The sequence below is a fragment of the Triturus cristatus genome, chromosome 3_1, assembly GCF_964204655.1.
Source record: "Triturus cristatus chromosome 3_1, aTriCri1.1, whole genome shotgun sequence".
Classification (NCBI taxonomy): Eukaryota; Metazoa; Chordata; class Amphibia; order Caudata; family Salamandridae; genus Triturus; species Triturus cristatus.
The window spans coordinates 329,346,133-329,364,171 of NC_140583.1; the positions used below are offsets into that span (position 1 = coordinate 329,346,133).

Below are 18,039 nucleotides of genomic sequence, written 5' to 3' on the forward strand. Positions count from 1 at the left end.
TGACTCAGTGTGTGCCTGAATTAGTCTTAGCACTCCTTAGCATAATCACCCTGTGTAATTGTGCGTGTCGAAGTGGTCACATGCGAGCAATCCAAACGTGTCCCGATGGTGGACAGTGATTCGAAAATAGGTTCGAATATACTACATGCGTCTGGAGTGCCCCAACGAGACTCTGGTATTAGAAACCCCCCTCCAAATTGAGCATCGAGACACCCATGGTGTACTTACTTAGTAAACATCCCCTGGAGGTGAGTAAACCTGCCCGCGTCGCCGAACCCGGAAGCTGGACAGTGGGTCGGTGACGCTATTATTTATTCAGACCAGGATTGGTTGTGAGCCTGACACGTGTGATGATGTCACGTCTAGCGGACCAATCACTGACTTGGGAAAAATTCTGATTGGCCAATGGTTGGAACTGTGTGACGTAGATGCGTCTTTAGCAGTGAGATGTAAATGAATGTATATCATGCCGTGATTAAAAAGCTCATTTATCATGGGCGCCATGTTGTAATGGGCAAAATGTGTTGCACACCACGTAGAAGGACTGAAATAATTGCCCATTGAGCGAAAGGGGCTAGTCACGTGTGTATGCTGTAGTGATGAATGTCTCTCAGATAAGAACCCCACAGATAATGTTTTTAGTAGGTGGTTCATACCCAATCTTGTTAGTAAGGAGACCAAAATCGGGGCCATGATGTAATGGTGTTGGTCTGTAATACCAGGAAGGTTGATAAACGGGTTTATGGCTCTATTACTGTCATGAGCAAAGTAAAAAATATATTAATATATATATAGTGATGCCCGCATCAATCTGTACTATGGTAACTGAATCTCAGACTCACGGTTTGTCGTACAGAGGTGGGTCAATGTTAAAGACCAAGTATCAGTAGGAACATAAGGTGGTACATGTGCTATCCTGCCCTCTCAACATTATCGGCAGGAAAGAATCCTATCGATTAGATATCGTTGACCAAGGTATGTCATCGTTGAGGCCAAGTCTATCCAAAGAGAGGCGATGTACCCAGCGCTGTTCTAGCCTAAACAAGGAATGTTGAGACATGCCAGGCTGGCATTCAAGGACAATCCAACGTAGATCAGTCGGGCTGTGTTTGCATGCCAGGTAATGACTGTAAAGTTTCGTGTTAGCTTTACCACATCTAATGTTGCTTTTATGTTCGGTGATGCGTGTTTTCACAGCTCGTGTCGTCATCCCTATATAGTGGAGACCGCATGGGCAAGTAAGTAAATAGATACAGTTAGTGGAATTACAATTTGTATGTCTTTTGAGGGCCCATTCGAAAGTGTCAGTGAGGCGAATAGATTTTGCCACAATGGTTTGTCCGCAGCAGGAGCACCCACCGCAGGTGTAATGCCCCTGTACAGGGGGAAGATTCCAGAGGGTGTTATGTGCTGAAGTTATTTGTTTCTTGGGTCTCGTGTGTATCAAGGTGTCCTTCAAATTGTTGGTCCTTTTAAAAGCGAACCGTGGTGGGGGAATCATAAGTGTACCTGCGGATAGTATTCCCCAATGTTTCTTTATCACTTTTTTGAGGTTGTTGGACTCTGGTGTGAAGGATGTTACACAAGTGATGATCTCTCTGGTGTCTTTTGTTCTCACTTCCAAAAGTGCCTCACGGTTGTTATTTCTGGCCCTCTTCATTGAGTTGTAAACCACTCGGGGAGGGTAGCCTCTTTGAGTCAAGTTCCCTGAGAGAATGTTGGCCTCAATTTTGTAGTCTGTGACAGAACTACAATTTCTCCTGAGTCGAAGGAATTGGCCAAAAGGCAAGTTATCGCGCAGGGCTTTAGGGTGATGACTGTTGTAGAGGAGTAAACTGTTCTTATCAGTGGGTTTTCTGTAGAGAGTAGTACTTAACCCTGTGGGTGTCAATCTGATGTTTAAATCTAGGAAAGGGATATCTGAGTCAGAGATATGACTTGTGAATTTCAAAAACTGATTTTTGGTGTTGATCCATTCACAGAATTCATTACAGGTTGTTAAATCCCCTTTCCATAGAATCATGACATCATCGATGTATCTTTTCCACAAGGTTAGGTTCGGCCCAAAGGGATTGTCCACGTTCATTATCACTGTCTCTTCAAACGCTGCCATATACAGGCAGGCCACACTGGGGGCAAAGGTACTCCCCATCGAAGTACCTTGGGACTGATGGTAAAGGTTGTCTTTAAATGCAAAATAGTTCTCAGTTAGAGCTAATGTTGCCAGATCCATGATAAATGTTATGGGAGTAGGAGATATCCATTCCCTTTTCTGTAGGGCCGCCTCTATCACCGTCAGAGTAGCTTGTTGCGGGATGTTGGTGTAGAGAGCCTCTACATCAAGGGTCACTAGGAAGTCAACATTTTCGGTGTTCTGTATTCCCTCAATCATATTCAAAATGTCAGTTGTGTCCCTGACGTAAGAAGGTGTCTCTTTTACCAAGGGTTGTAGGAAGTAATCACAGAATTTTGATAAAGGTTCCAAGAGGGAACCAATACCAGAGACAATCGGTCTGCCAGGGACAGGGGTGATGCCTTTATGTACCTTAGGTAATGTATAGAAATAAGGTACGACAGGTTTGGTAGTGATAAGAAAGTCTGCTTCTTTTTTCGTGATCCAGCCATTTGCTTCGGCCTCCAAGACCTTACTAGCTATCGTTAAACTTAATCTCGGCGTGGGATCGGTCTCAATAGGTGTGTAATACTTCCTATCCCCAAGTTGTCGTAAACATTCTGTTTCATAATCACTAGTAGACTGGATAACTGTCGCCCCTCCCTTATCCGCCTGTTTGATGGTGATAGTCGTATCAGCTGCTAGTATACTGGCCGCTTCCCTTTCTTTGCAAGTAAAGTTGTTGTATACAGTAGTTCTGCTCTGTATTTTGTCCAGGTCTTTTAGTACAGCCTTCTCGAAGGTAAGGACCTCCGAGGGGATCATGCTGTTTGTCGGGGTAAAGGTGGAAGCCTTATGTAGGCCAGTGTCACTGGGTTCAGTAGCCGGTTCGTCCTGAAAAAATGCTTTGAGGCGTATTTTTCGAAAGAAATTCTGGACCTCGCAGATCAATTCGAATTTATCTACTCTAGGAGTAGGTACGAAGCCCAGACCTTTCTTTATTACATCCTCCTCTATGTTACTGAGGGGTCTATGGGAGAGGTTGATAACTAATCCCTCTGACCCCTCCTTTTGCTCCGAGTTTCCATTTGTGGCTGGGGTTGAGGTTGATCTTGCCACTGGACATGTGGTGTAGTTTGCTGTTGTCCTCGCCTTCGCCCTCTTCCTCTGCCCCAGCCTCTGCCTAAAAAAGGTTTCGGGTTATTACCAGGATAGAATTGTGGCGGATACTGAGGAAACATGGGATATTGCCAAAACGGAGGTTGAGGGGGGACAGGAAACATAGGACCACCTTGGTTTTGATATGACCGTGTGTTGGTCTTTCTCTGATTTTTGTTGTTCCAACTCCCTGTGCTAGATCCACTAGATGAACCTCTTCTGCTGTGATTAGAGTCCTCATCACTTGAATAGTCTATCTTGTTGGAAGTGTAATCTGCTTTCAGGTAAGGAAATACTCTCTCTTTGTCAAATCTGGTGATATCTTTCTGTAGTTTCGTTATTTTTTGTTTTAACAAAAACTCCCTACTTTCAGCAATCTCCTGATTAATCTCTGCTAATTTGGTTTTAAAAATAGCAGATTGAGTGACAGGTTTCATCGTGCTTTCAAGATCTTGAATGCGTGTAAGGATGCAGTCAGCCAACCTCTTGGCTGTCCCTATGATAAGTACCAATAAGTCCCTGGTGCATTTCCACGACACCAGGGACCATTCTTTCTTGAACAATGGATCATCCAGGAATAAGCGGGGTACTAAATTGACGATGAGACCATTAGGGGCGATGTTGGCCCTAAGGTACTCAGTCATCATGGCACCATGTATGGTTATTTTTAACCATTCTTTCTTCAAAGTTGTTAAATTCGTCCAGTCGTCCGACTGGGAACCTGAAGCTATGCTGCTGTCGGTAACCAAAAGTGACGGTGTTCTTAAAATATCAGACACGGCGTCTTCACCATAGCTGATGCCTAGTTCCCCTTCCACGGTTCGCTTTTAAAAGGACCAACAATTTGAAGGACACCTTGATACACACGAGACCCAAGAAACAAATAACTTCAGCACATAACACCCTCTGGAATCTTCCCCCTGTACAGGGGCATTACACCTGCGGTGGGTGCTCCTGCTGCGGACAAACCATTGTGGCAAAATCTATTCGCCTCACTGACACTTTCGAATGGGCCCTCAAAAGACATACAAATTGTAATTCCACTAACTGTATCTATTTACTAACTTGCCCATGCGGTCTCCACTATATAGGGATGACGACACGAGCTGTGAAAACACGCATCACCGAACATAAAAGCAACATTAGATGTGGTAAAGCTAACACGAAACTTTACAGTCATTACCTGGCATGCAAACACAGCCCGACTGATCTACGTTGGATTGTCCTTGAAAGCCAGCCTGGCATGTCTCAACATTCCTTGTTTAGGCTAGAACAGCGCTGGGTACATCGCCTCTCTTTGGATAGACTTGGCCTCAACGATGACATACCTTGGTCAACGATATCTAATCGATAGGATTCTTTCCTGCCGATAATGTTGAGAGGGCAGGATAGCACATGTACCACCTTATGTTCCTACTGATACTTGGTCTTTAACATTGACCCACCTCTGTACGACAAACCGTGAGTCTGAGATTCAGTTACCATAGTACAGATTGATGCGGGCATCACTATATATATATTAATATATTTTTTACTTTGCTCATGACAGTAATAGAGCCATAAACCCGTTTATCAACCTTCCTGGTATTACAGACCAACACCATTACATCATGGCCCCGATTTTGGTCTCCTTACTAACAAGATTGGGTATGAACCACCTACTAAAAACATTATCTGTGGGGTTCTTATCTGAGAGACATTCATCACTACAGCATACACACGTGACTAGCCCCTTTCGCTCAATGGGCAATTATTTCAGTCCTTCTACGTGGTGTGCAACACATTTTGCCCATTACAACATGGCGCCCATGATAAATGAGCTTTTTAATCACGGCATGATATACATTCATTTACATCTCACTGCTAAAGACGCATCTACGTCACACAGTTCCAACCATTGGCCAATCAGAATTTTTCCCAAGTCAGTGATTGGTCCGCTAGACGTGACATCATCACACGTGTCAGGCTCACAACCAATCCTGGTCTGAATAAATAATAGCGTCACCGACCCACTGTCCAGCTTCCGGGTTCGGCGACGCGGGCAGGTTTACTCACCTCCAGGGGATGTTTACTAAGTAAGTACACCATGGGTGTCTCGATGCTCAATTTGGAGGGGGGTTTCTAATACCAGAGTCTCGTTGGGGCACTCCAGACGCATGTAGTATATTCGAACCTATTTTCGAATCACTGTCCACCATCGGGACACGTTTGGATTGCTCGCATGTGACCACTTCGACACGCACAATTACACAGGGTGATTATGCTAAGGAGTGCTAAGACTAATTCAGGCACACACTGAGTCAGAATCTTCCACTTGGACTCACTACAATTGATCATAGCCTTTTTAATGAACCAATCGGGACTTGCATATCTTTGCCCCACCCCCGGTTAACTGCACCTGGCCAACCACGTTACAGATCAGAGTACCTTTGCACACGAGAGGTGTCACACGCTCAAATGATATGTTTATGAGACACCAGAGATAGAGACCTCTCTCTTGTGACTTTGTTTATGTGATATCTTTCTATGCCTCTACCTTTCTCCATAATACCATTATACCATAGGGAACGAATGTGTTTCTCCCCCTGTTGACGCGCCATGCACCTGATGATGAGCTTTTTATAATATGAAATGGTGAGTCCATGCGTAACCATGATTTATTTTCTACAATTGAAACAATGGTTGTGCTTCCAACTAGAGCCTTGCTATACTGCTTGTTTTAACCATTTTTTAACTTGTCCTACCTGGTCCTACGTCTTGTATTTATTAATTGATTAGTAAACAGGTAGGAGTCCAGTACAATTTACAATCTGGAGTATATTAAATGGATCACTGCTTTACTAGACTAGTGGTGATTGATTAACCTTTGTGTTATAATGCCTTACAGATGCCAAGGGTGGCTTTTTGGTTCATATTTCTTCCAATTTTTCTTTCCCTATGTGACCCCCTTTTAAAACAATACATAAGGTAGGGGCGCCTATTAAGGGCTGACCAACATATTTGTTCTCACCCTTGTTGTTCTCACCACACTGTAGATAGTTTTTTGAGCACATTTCACTTTAGTATTATAGGTCCTGACGAAGCGCCATGAGATCCTTCTGACTAACTGGGCGCGAAACATGTTGACCAGAAGAGTAGAGCGTAGCTAGCCACTCCTCCGTTGTGAGCATATATAGCTTTTACGCCACTCACCCCCCTTTTAATTAGGTGGTTGACTGAGCCAATAAACTTATATTTCAGATTAACCAACCTTTTTAAATCACTTACATCTACACTCCCGGGCCCTCACACGCATGCACCATACGGCAGGGAACAAAAGATCTCCGACAAAGAGCCCCTGTATGGGTGCCCGTCGGGTATTGCACCGCCGACCCGACGAGGAGCAAAACCCAGATGATGAAGCATGACACCTAGCTTGCTGGGTGTGTGAGGGTTTTAGTTCCACCCTTAAGGGATTCCCTTCCCTTGTGCACCTATATTCACTAGGTTAAAGTCTAGGTATGGAATACTTTATTCCCCTTTGACTTCCCATCCTGTAGGAACTACACATCTCTTGTTGATACAGTTACTTAGGGCCTATGTGTAGGACCTCTATAAAAATAGCCCACCTTTTATTCTCCTTCCCTTTGTCGAACATATCTAGCGCGGGAGCCCCCCGCAGGAGTCTATTTTCAAGGTTACCTATAGTGCTATCTGGCTCTAAGAGGACCACTTGTCCCTCCAATAACTATGGAAGGGGAACTAGGCATCAGCTATGGTGAAGACGCCGTGTCTGATATTTTAAGAACACCGTCACTTTTGGTTACCGACAGCAGCATAGCTTCAGGTTCCCAGTCGGACGACTGGACGAATTTAACAACTTTGAAGAAAGAATGGTTAAAAATAACCATACATGGTGCCATGATGACTGAGTACCTTAGGGCCAACATCGCCCCTAATGGTCTCATCGTCAATTTAGTACCCCGCTTATTCCGGGATGATCCATTGTTCAAGAAAGAATGGTCCCTGGTGTCGTGGAAATGCACCAGGGACTTATTGGTACTTATCATAGGGACAGCCAAGAGGTTGGCTGACTGCATCCTTACACGCATTCAAGATCTTGAAAGCACGATGAAACCTGTCACTCAATCTGCTATTTTTAAAACCAAATTAGCAGAGATTAATCAGGAGATTGCTGAAATTAGGGAGTTTTTGTTAAAACAAAAAATAACGAAACTACAGAAAGATATCACCAGATTTGACAAAGAGAGAGTATTTCCTTACCTGAAAGCAGATTACACTTCCAACAAGATAGACTATTCAAGTGATGAGGACTCTAATCACAGCAGAAGAGGTTCATCTAGTGGATCTAGCACAGGGAGTTGGAACAACAAAAATCAGAGAAAGACCAACACACGGTCATATCAAAACCAAGGTGGTCCTATGTTTCCTGTCCCCCCTCAACCTCCGTTTTGGCAATATCCCATGTTTCCTCAGTATCCGCCACAATTCTATCCTGGTAATAACCCGAAACCTTTTTTAGGCAGAGGCTGGGGCAGAGGAAGAGGAAGAGGGCGAAGGCGAGGACAACAGCAAACTACACCACATGTCCAGTGGCAAGATCAACCTCAACCCCAGCCACAAATGGAAACTCGGAGCAAAAGGAGGGGTCAGAGGGATTAGTTATCAACCTCTCCCATAGACCCCTCAGTAACATAGAGGAGGATGTAATAAAGAAAGGTCTGGGCTTCGTACCTACTCCTAGAGTAGATAAATTCGAATTTATCTGCGAGGTCCAGAATTTCTTTCGAAAAATACGCCTCAAAGCATTTTTTCAGGACGAACCGGCTACTGAACCCAGTGACACTGGCCTACATAAGGCTTCCACCTTTACCCCGACAAACAGCATGATCCCCTCGGAGGTCCTTACCTTCGAGAAGGCTGTACTAAAAGACCTGGACAAAATACAGAGCAGAACTACTGTATACAACAACTTTACTTGCAAAGAAAGGGAAGCGGCCAGTATACTAGCAGCTGATACGACTATCACCATCAAACAGGCGGATAAGGGAGGGGCGACAGTTATCCAGTCTACTAGTGATTATGAAACAGAATGTTTACGACAACTTGGGGATAGGAAGTATTACACACCTATTGACACCGATCCCACGCCGAGATTAAGTTTAACGATAGCTAGTAAGGTCTTGGAGGCCGAAGCAAATGGCTGGATCACGAAAAAAGAAGCAGACTTTCTTATCACTACCAAACCTGTCGTACCTTATTTCTATACATTACCTAAGGTACATAAAGGCATCACCCCTGTCCCTGGCAGACCGATTGTCTCTGGTATTGGTTCCCTCTTGGAACCTTTATCAAAATTCTGTGATTACTTCCTACAACCCTTGGTAAAAGAGACACCTTCTTACGTCAGGGACACAACTGACATTTTGAATATGATTGAGGGAATACAGAACACCGAAAATGTTGACTTCCTAGTGACCCTTGATGTAGAGGCTCTCTACACCAACATCCCGCAACAAGCTACTCTGACGGTGATAGAGGCGGCCCTACAGAAAAGGGAATGGATATCTCCTACTCCCATAACATTTATCATGGATCTGGCAACATTAGCTCTAACTGAGAACTATTTTGCATTTAAAGACAACCTTTACCATCAGTCCCAAGGTACTTCGATGGGGAGTACATTTGCCCCCAGTGTGGCCTGCCTGTATATGGCAGCGTTTGAAGAGACAGTGATAATGAACGTGGACAATCCCTTTGGGCCGAACCTAACCTTGTGGAAAAGATACATCGATGATGTCATGATTCTATGGAAAGGGGATTTAACAACCTGTAATGAATTCTGTGAATGGATCAACACCAAAAATCAGTTTTTGAAATTCACAAGTCATATCTCTGACTCAGATATCCCTTTCCTAGATTTAAACATCAGATTGACACCCACAGGGTTAAGTACTACTCTCTACAGAAAACCCACTGATAAGAACAGTTTACTCCTCTACAACAGTCATCACCCTAAAGCCCTGCGCGATAACTTGCCTTTTGGCCAATTCCTTCGACTCAGGAGAAATTGTAGTTCTGTCACAGACTACAAAATTGAGGCCAACATTCTCTCAGGGAACTTGACTCAAAGAGGCTACCCTCCCCGAGTGATTTACAACTCAATGAAGAGGGCCAGAAATAACAACCGTGAGGCACTTTTGGAAGTGAGAACAAAAGACACCAGAGAGATCATCACTTGTGTAACATCCTTCACACCAGAGTCCAACAACCTCAAAAAAGTGATAAAGAAACATTGGGGAATACTATCCGCAGGTACACTTATGATTCCCCCACCACGGTTCGCTTTTAAAAGGACCAACAATTTGAAGGACACCTTGATACACACGAGACCCAAGAAACAAATAACTTCAGCACATAACACCCTCTGGAATCTTCCCCCTGTACAGGGGCATTACACCTGCGGTGGGTGCTCCTGCTGCGGACAAACCATTGTGGCAAAATCTATTCGCCTCACTGACACTTTCGAATGGGCCCTCAAAAGACATACAAATTGTAATTCCACTAACTGTATCTATTTACTAACTTGCCCATGCGGTCTCCACTATATAGGGATGACGACACGAGCTGTGAAAACACGCATCACCGAACATAAAAGCAACATTAGATGTGGTAAAGCTAACACGAAACTTTACAGTCATTACCTGGCATGCAAACACAGCCCGACTGATCTACGTTGGATTGTCCTTGAAAGCCAGCCTGGCATGTCTCAACATTCCTTGTTTAGGCTAGAACAGCGCTGGGTACATCGCCTCTCTTTGGATAGACTTGGCCTCAACGATGACATACCTTGGTCAACGATATCTAATCGATAGGATTCTTTCCTGCCGATAATGTTGAGAGGGCAGGATAGCACATGTACCACCTTATGTTCCTACTGATACTTGGTCTTTAACATTGACCCACCTCTGTACGACAAACCGTGAGTCTGAGATTCAGTTACCATAGTACAGATTGATGCGGGCATCACTATATATATTCAATATATTTTTTACTTTGCTCATGACAGTAATAGAGCCATAAACCCGTTTATCAACCTTCCTGGTATTACAGACCAACACCATTACATCATGGCCCCGATTTTGGTCTCCTTACTAACAAGATTGGGTATGAACCACCTACTAAAAACATTATCTGTGGGGTTCTTATCTGAGAGACATTCATCACTACAGCATACACACGTGACTAGCCCCTTTCGCTCAATGGGCAATTATTTCAGTCCTTCTACGTGGTGTGCAACACATTTTGCCCATTACAACATGGCGCCCATGATAAATGAGCTTTTTAATCACGGCATGATATACATTCATTTACATCTCACTGCTAAAGACGCATCTACGTCACACAGTTCCAACCATTGGCCAATCAGAATTTTTCCCAAGTCAGTGATTGGTCCGCTAGACGTGACATCATCACACGTGTCAGGCTCACAACCAATCCTGGTCTGAATAAATAATAGCGTCACCGACCCACTGTCCAGCTTCCGGGTTCGGCGACGCGGGCAGGTTTACTCACCTCCAGGGGATGTTTACTAAGTAAGTACACCATGGGTGTCTCGATGCTCAATTTGGAGGGGGGTTTCTAATACCAGAGTCTCGTTGGGGCACTCCAGACGCATGTAGTATATTCGAACCTATTTTCGAATCACTGTCCACCATCGGGACACGTTTGGATTGCTCGCATGTGACCACTTCGACACGCACAATTACACAGGGTGATTATGCTAAGGAGTGCTAAGACTAATTCAGGCACACACTGAGTCAGAATCTTCCACTTGGACTCACTACAATTGATCATAGCCTTTTTAATGAACCAATCGGGACTTGCATATCTTTGCCCCACCCCCGGTTAACTGCACCTGGCCAACCACGTTACAGATCAGAGTACCTTTGCACACGAGAGGTGTCACACGCTCAAATGATATGTTTATGAGACACCAGAGATAGAGACCTCTCTCTTGTGACTTTGTTTATGTGATATCTTTCTATGCCTCTACCTTTCTCCATAATACCATTATACCATAGGGAACGAATGTGTTTCTCCCCCTGTTGACGCGCCATGCACCTGATGATGAGCTTTTTATAATATGAAATGGTGAGTCCATGCGTAACCATGATTTATTTTCTACAATTGAAACAATGGTTGTGCTTCCAACTAGAGCCTTGCTATACTGCTTGTTTTAACCATTTTTTAACTTGTCCTACCTGGTCCTACGTCTTGTATTTATTAATTGATTAGTAAACAGGTAGGAGTCCAGTACAATTTACAATCTGGAGTATATTAAATGGATCACTGCTTTACTAGACTAGTGGTGATTGATTAACCTTTGTGTTATAATGCCTTACAGATGCCAAGGGTGGCTTTTTGGTTCATATTTCTTCCAATTTTTCTTTCCCTAGGTGACCCCCTTTTAAAACAATACATAAGGTAGGGGCGCCTATTAAGGGCTGACCAACATATTTGTTCTCACCCTTGTTGTTCTCACCACACTGTAGATAGTTTTTTGAGCACATTTCACTTTAGTATTATAGGTCCTGACGAAGCGCCATGAGATCCTTCTGACTAACTGGGCGCGAAACATGTTGACCAGAAGAGTAGAGCGTAGCTAGCCACTCCTCCGTTGTGAGCATATATAGCTTTTACGCCACTCACCCCCCTTTTAATTAGGTGGTTGACTGAGCCAATAAACTTATATTTCAGATTAACCAACCTTTTTAAATCACTTACATCTACACTCCCGGGCCCTCACACGCATGCACCATACGGCAGGGAACAAAAGATCTCCGACAAAGAGCCCCTGTATGGGTGCCCGTCGGGTATTGCACCGCCGACCCGACGAGGAGCAAAACCCAGATGATGAAGCATGACACCTAGCTTGCTGGGTGTGTGAGGGTTTTAGTTCCACCCTTAAGGGATTCCCTTCCCTTGTGCACCTATATTCACTAGGTTAAAGTCTAGGTATGGAATACTTTATTCCCCTTTGACTTCCCTTCCTGTAGGAACTACACATCTCTTGTTGATACAGTTACTTAGGGCCTATGTGTAGGACCTCTATAAAAATAGCCCACCTTTTATTCTCCTTCCCTTTGTCGAACATGGTTCTATAGGTATGTCATTGGCTGTGTGTGTGGGTGTGAGTGGTTCTGTGGATGACGTCATCAGTGATGTCATTTGAGATGTCATCAGTGATGACACTGACCATGCCATGAGTGATGTAATATGTGAGGTCATAAGCAGTGCATTGCATTGGCGTAAGTTATAGTTAGCTCATGTAACTATAATTGCTGAATTTCTATGGTTTTGTGTGTGTGAAATCTGAGCCTAACTACAACGCACATTTACCACGTTTGGCCACAAAATGCGCAGAATTTCATTTAGTGTAATACACAAAATATGTTTCTAGTTCAAATGGATGGAAATATTACTGCCAGAGAATATGCCGCCTAATTTGTGTTTAGAATGTTGATACATTATGTGGCACTCCAGGCCACATAACCATAGTAGCCTGGACAGTGGAGTGGCTGCCCGTAGAATGTGAAAATGCGTATTTGACAGGGAATCGTGACATATATTCCATATTTCATTCTTCCATGTGAAATAGGGGTTTTTGTACCACTGCAATATATGTGGTCATAATACTTCTTTTTCTGTTACATTATGTTGTTTATTATAAATGTGATTTTGTGTATAGATGTAGTGAGGACTAAGCAGTGTTAAGACCACCACGTTCATAACAATAATAAAGAAAATTGTGGCTCTACTCAGGTCTACAAGGCAAGTAGGTAAGTGCATCATGCGAAATATGCCTAGAAAGTATATTTTACTACAGTTGTACATGAATGCATGAAAGAGTGTATATAAAAGATGTTGGACTTGTAAAAAACAGAGAAATACTTTACTGCTTCAGGCACAGATATTCTTCATTCAGAAATGTTCACTAAAACTGTTGAATTTTTGAGTGCAGTTTGCCGTGCACAGCTTGTTGTACTCAGTTAGTAGTAACTTGTTTGTTCAAAATATTGCAACCCGAAAACAAAAATCTCGGTAAAATGATTATCTATTCCATATCTCTAATACACTAATTCTTAGGTGTCATAACATTTTAATGTATTTTCCACGACCTCTGTAATCCAAGAGTTGAGTGTAAGTATTGCAACAGAAAGCCTCCTTTATTACAATAACTTTTTCATTTGTCTTAAATGTTACTTTTGGCCCAACGACCACAACTCTTACATATTGGCATATTTTTTCTGCCCCATCATATCATCTTGGTTCTACCTCTAATGTTGCAGAGTCATGGGCTGTCCCATTGTCTCAGATTGGGCTGTGGAAAGTAACTGCCTACCCCTACGTACAGATGGGGGATGCTGACGTATGCCAATAGGGAAAGTAATAAAGAACCCGGGCTTCGGGTATGGTTATTCTTAAGCAACTACGTGACTGGAGAGTCAGTGTCTTTACTTTGATACATGATAGGGACCTCATCCCCAATACCACATTGGCGACGAGGGAAGCCATGATACCCACTGTGTGACTGCCCTTCCCCAGACCAAGCGGCACTTGTAAAGTCCCAGCTCACCGCAGGAACTGTCCACTGCCTCCTGCTGCCTCCTTCGCTCACTAGATGTCAAGCGCGATGTCAAGCACCACCTACTGCCTCTGACAAGCGCTGGTCAGTGCGATCGGTGTGTTCCTTGCTCTTTGAGCCGCTTGTCTGCCTCGTGCCCGCCCGCTCCGGTGATCCCGAGGGGTGGGCCCTGCCCTCCTTCCGACTGTCCTGCCTCTCGCTGCAAACGCACCATCACGGCAACACATGGGGATGTGCCCCAGCCTCCCCAATGCTTGGCTAAGATCAGGCCCTCCTGCTTTACCGGCCTGAAATGCACACAATCAAAGGGACCATTACATAAAGGAAAGTAAACGTGTCTGCAAGTACAGCAGCTCACCACATGCAGGGACCACAGCCTGCCCAACCCGACAGCACTTCGAAACACCAGTGTGCAAGTCTACGCTTTTGGTAACCGCTCACCACTGAGACTATGTGGTGTATTTCAGGCGGATCTATCTCACAACTCCACCCATCAGAGAGCAAAAGTCTACATCTCACAAGAAGGATCCGGATTCTGACCTCAACCTCATACAATTTGCATTTGACGTTCACACACATGATGTAGACCACCTGTTGCAGGACTTTGCACCGCTGTTTGAGGGGATCGGTTGTTTACAAGGTCCAGCCATCCATCTGCACATTGAAAAGTTGGGTACCCAGATAGCCGTCAGGCATCGAAGAATCGCTTTCCACCTCCAACCCAAGGTGGAAGCTGAGCTGAGACTTCTAGAGAAAGCAGGCATCATTGAACGTGTGCGCGGACGCACACCGTGGATATCCACATCATGGTAGTAAAGAAGCCCAAACAACCAGACTCCATGAGCATCTGTGTTGACATGATGGTCCTGAACTTAGAGATCAAGCAGGAATGCCACCTCACATTGACCGTAGAAGACATCATCGGTGAGCTGGCAGGCTCAAGGTGGTTCTCTAAAATAAAACTCCGATCCGGCTACCATCAGATACCGCTACTCCCGGATTCCCGCTCCATCACCACCTTTTCAACTTACGCAGGACTCTGGAGGTACACAAGGTTTAACTCTGGGATCTCCAGTGCGACTAAAGTCTCCCAGAACATTGTCAAAGGTGTCCTCCAGAGCCTACACAGTGTACTCAACGTGAGAGATGACATTCTGGTCCATGCCCCCACATTAGAGCAGCATCTAACTCGCCTCCACGCCATCTTCTCACGTCTCAAAGAAAGTAGGCTTACCATACAACGGGAGAAGTATGTCTTCCTTAGACCAGACATCAGCTTCTTTGGATTTTGCTTTTCAGACAAAGTTATTGACCCTGACCCCGACAAAGTGAAGGATATCCAAGACGCCCCCCGCTTCGTCATCAGTGTCAGGAGTCTGCAGCTTCCTGGGCATGGTAACCTATTGCGGACGCTTCATACAGAACCTGTCAGACCTCACGGTCCACTCAGAGACCTTACTAAGGCAACCAGCCCGTGGTTGTGGGGGCCCGAGCAAGAAGAATCATTCCAGCAAACCAAGGCCGCTCTCTCTGAAAACACCACACTGATGTATTTTGACCCCCAGAAAGAGTCACAACTCGTAGTGGATGCCAGCATCACCGGTCTAGTTCTGACCCAACTATAGGACTGCGGAGAATGGGCTCCGGTAACCTATGCCAGCCGCACATTCACGCCAACAGAGCAGCGATACGCACAAATAGAGCGTGAGGCGATTGCGATCCTCTGGGGCTGTCGACACTTCTACATCTACCTATATGGCCACCCATTCACTGTCATTACAGACCATAAGCCATTGATCCCCCTATTTTAAGAAACTTCATCACGACCCCCCCCCTAAGGATCGAGAAATGGATCCTGCAACTATAAGAGTTTCAATTCACCTTGGAATACCGACCTGGTACCCGAAAACCCGACGACTTCCTATCAAGGCATGCCAGGCCAGCCACGCCTCCTGAAGCCGCAGAAGCAGCAGCAACTGAGGACTAAATGACAATGGTCGTGGACAGGTCCAGACTCCTTCCAATATCTCTGGAAGACGTCATCACATCCACTCAGCGTAATGACTGCCTACAGATCACCATCAAAGCGATCACTCCGGGAGATTGGCGAGCGCTGCAAAACCCAACATCTCTCCGTACAGAAACGGCCCAGTTGGTCCTAAAGGCCATGTATTTAATCCACCAGGAGCTGTCCGTGACTAACGATGGATGTCTTCTCCAAGGCCCACGACTTGTATTGCCCGAAGACCTTGCACAGAAGGCTGCACTCTTAGCGCATGAAGCACACCAAGGAATCGTCAAATCCAAGAGCCATCTCAGAAGCAAGGTCTGGTTCCCAGGTCTGGATCAGAAGCCATGGTCCCACCAGACCGGCCAGCGCCAGTCATCACTGAGGCAGGTCCCAGTGTTCCATGGCAGAGAGTGAGCACCTATTTTGGCAGCCTCCCCGGAGGAAGACACATACTGGTCATTGTGGACAACTAGTCGCATTACCCGGAGGTGGAAATAGTAACAACTACGTCCGCAGCAGAAAGCTAGAAAAGCTCATGGCAACCCATGGACTGTTCGGAGAAATTCACACTGACAACAGGCCTCCGTTCAACAGCTCCAAGCTGACGGACTACCTAGCATCCCACAACATCAAACACCGCCGGATCACCCCTTGATGGCCTCAAGCCAATGGAGAAGTGGAGTGCCTGATAAGAACCCTCCCCAAAGTGATCCAAATTGCAATGGCTGAAAGTCGCAACACGGAACGAGTATTGCGCCAGTTCTTAAGAGAGTACCGGCTTACACCGCACTGCACTACAGGCATATCCCCAAGCAAGCTATGTTTTGGCCGGTTGGTGACTCATACCATTCCACATCACCCCGTGTGGGAAGAGACAACTAATCCTCTGAATCAGTCAGATACCAGGGGGGGCCTGCACCAATGAAGAAGTATCCCGGAGCCCGAGAGAGAGAGCCCCACAATGGTGGGAGACCGAGTGCTAATGCAAGACCACCATCCTGGAGGGAATTTCTCAAGATGCCAACAGCGAGTGCGACCAAGAGTTTGATCCAGGAACTTTCTCGGATGACCTTTTTGCAGCACCCCTATTACGTGACTGGAGAGTCGGTGTCCTTACCTTAATACAGCCCCATCCCCAACACTACACTACCTTCATTTTCCTTGCAAATCAAATGTGTTGAGAGGGCCTTTAAGAAAGAAACTGTTCAATAAAGTTATTATTACTGCTCAACTCATCATGTCCTCTTTGTCTACGCTATTTCTAGTGTGACTGCTTTATACTTAGCACAGTTATCCGAGTTGCGAAACCCTGTACGAACAGATGTTTCTATAACTTGCACGAGATGTTCATCTCATCCACAACGAAAGTGCCTCAAACGTTATAAGCAAATCTAAGTCATGCAGGCATTCATTAACCCACTGACTTGCCAGTTTCTCTTTGGTTTGCAATGGTCGATTGATTTTCTAAAGAAATACATGTAAAGCAGCACATTTCAGAAAAAAAAGATGCAATGTATTTTTGATTTTTGATTCTACTGAAAGCCCATTCAAATCATAAGCTTGTTTTCTATTCAATAGTATGTAAATTTGAACTCTTTCTAATTCCCTATACTGGAAATTAATTTATTTTAAGGGGAGGGAGGTGTGGTCTTGTAACATTAGAATAGGGGTACCTTGTAGTTAGTTCTCTGCAAAATTATCGCAGGTCCTCGAATCTGTGTCAATTCTAAAGCAAACACCTAAAAACATCGGATTTCAACACCGAATATTTTTTTTATAGAAACAGTACCGAGCGTTTAAGTGAAAATAACTTAGGGAATGATATTAAAAGAATATATAATGTTAGTTTCCACACAAAGACTTAGCACCTGTTGGGGAAGCGCTGAGGCTTAATTACTGAGCGCATTGCAAACGCTGATGGTCTACGGCCTCCTCCATCGCCCCAGACATGTAACCATCATCTTGCTTTTCCAGAGTAAAGATATCACGGTCCACTCAGGATATGAGGTTATTTTGCAGCGCTTGATGGATGGACGGAAGATGTGCAAAGACGTGGAGGAGTTCTTCAAACTAAGGTGAGGAGATGTGCACTGCATTCCCAAGGTAACG

The 18,039-nt window shown here is 44.8% G+C and overlaps 1 protein-coding gene across 1 annotated transcript in view; it reads left to right on the forward strand.

The window, feature by feature from the left end:
• Positions 1 to 18,039, forward strand: part of PSTPIP1 (proline-serine-threonine phosphatase interacting protein 1) — a 632,908-nt gene that overhangs the window by 110,226 nt on the left and 504,643 nt on the right. Inside the window, exon 2 of the mRNA XM_085644041.1 lies at positions 17,905 to 18,005. Coding sequence (XP_085500167.1) covers positions 17,905 to 18,005 — 101 coding nt within the window. The remainder of the gene's footprint in view (positions 1 to 17,904; positions 18,006 to 18,039) is intronic.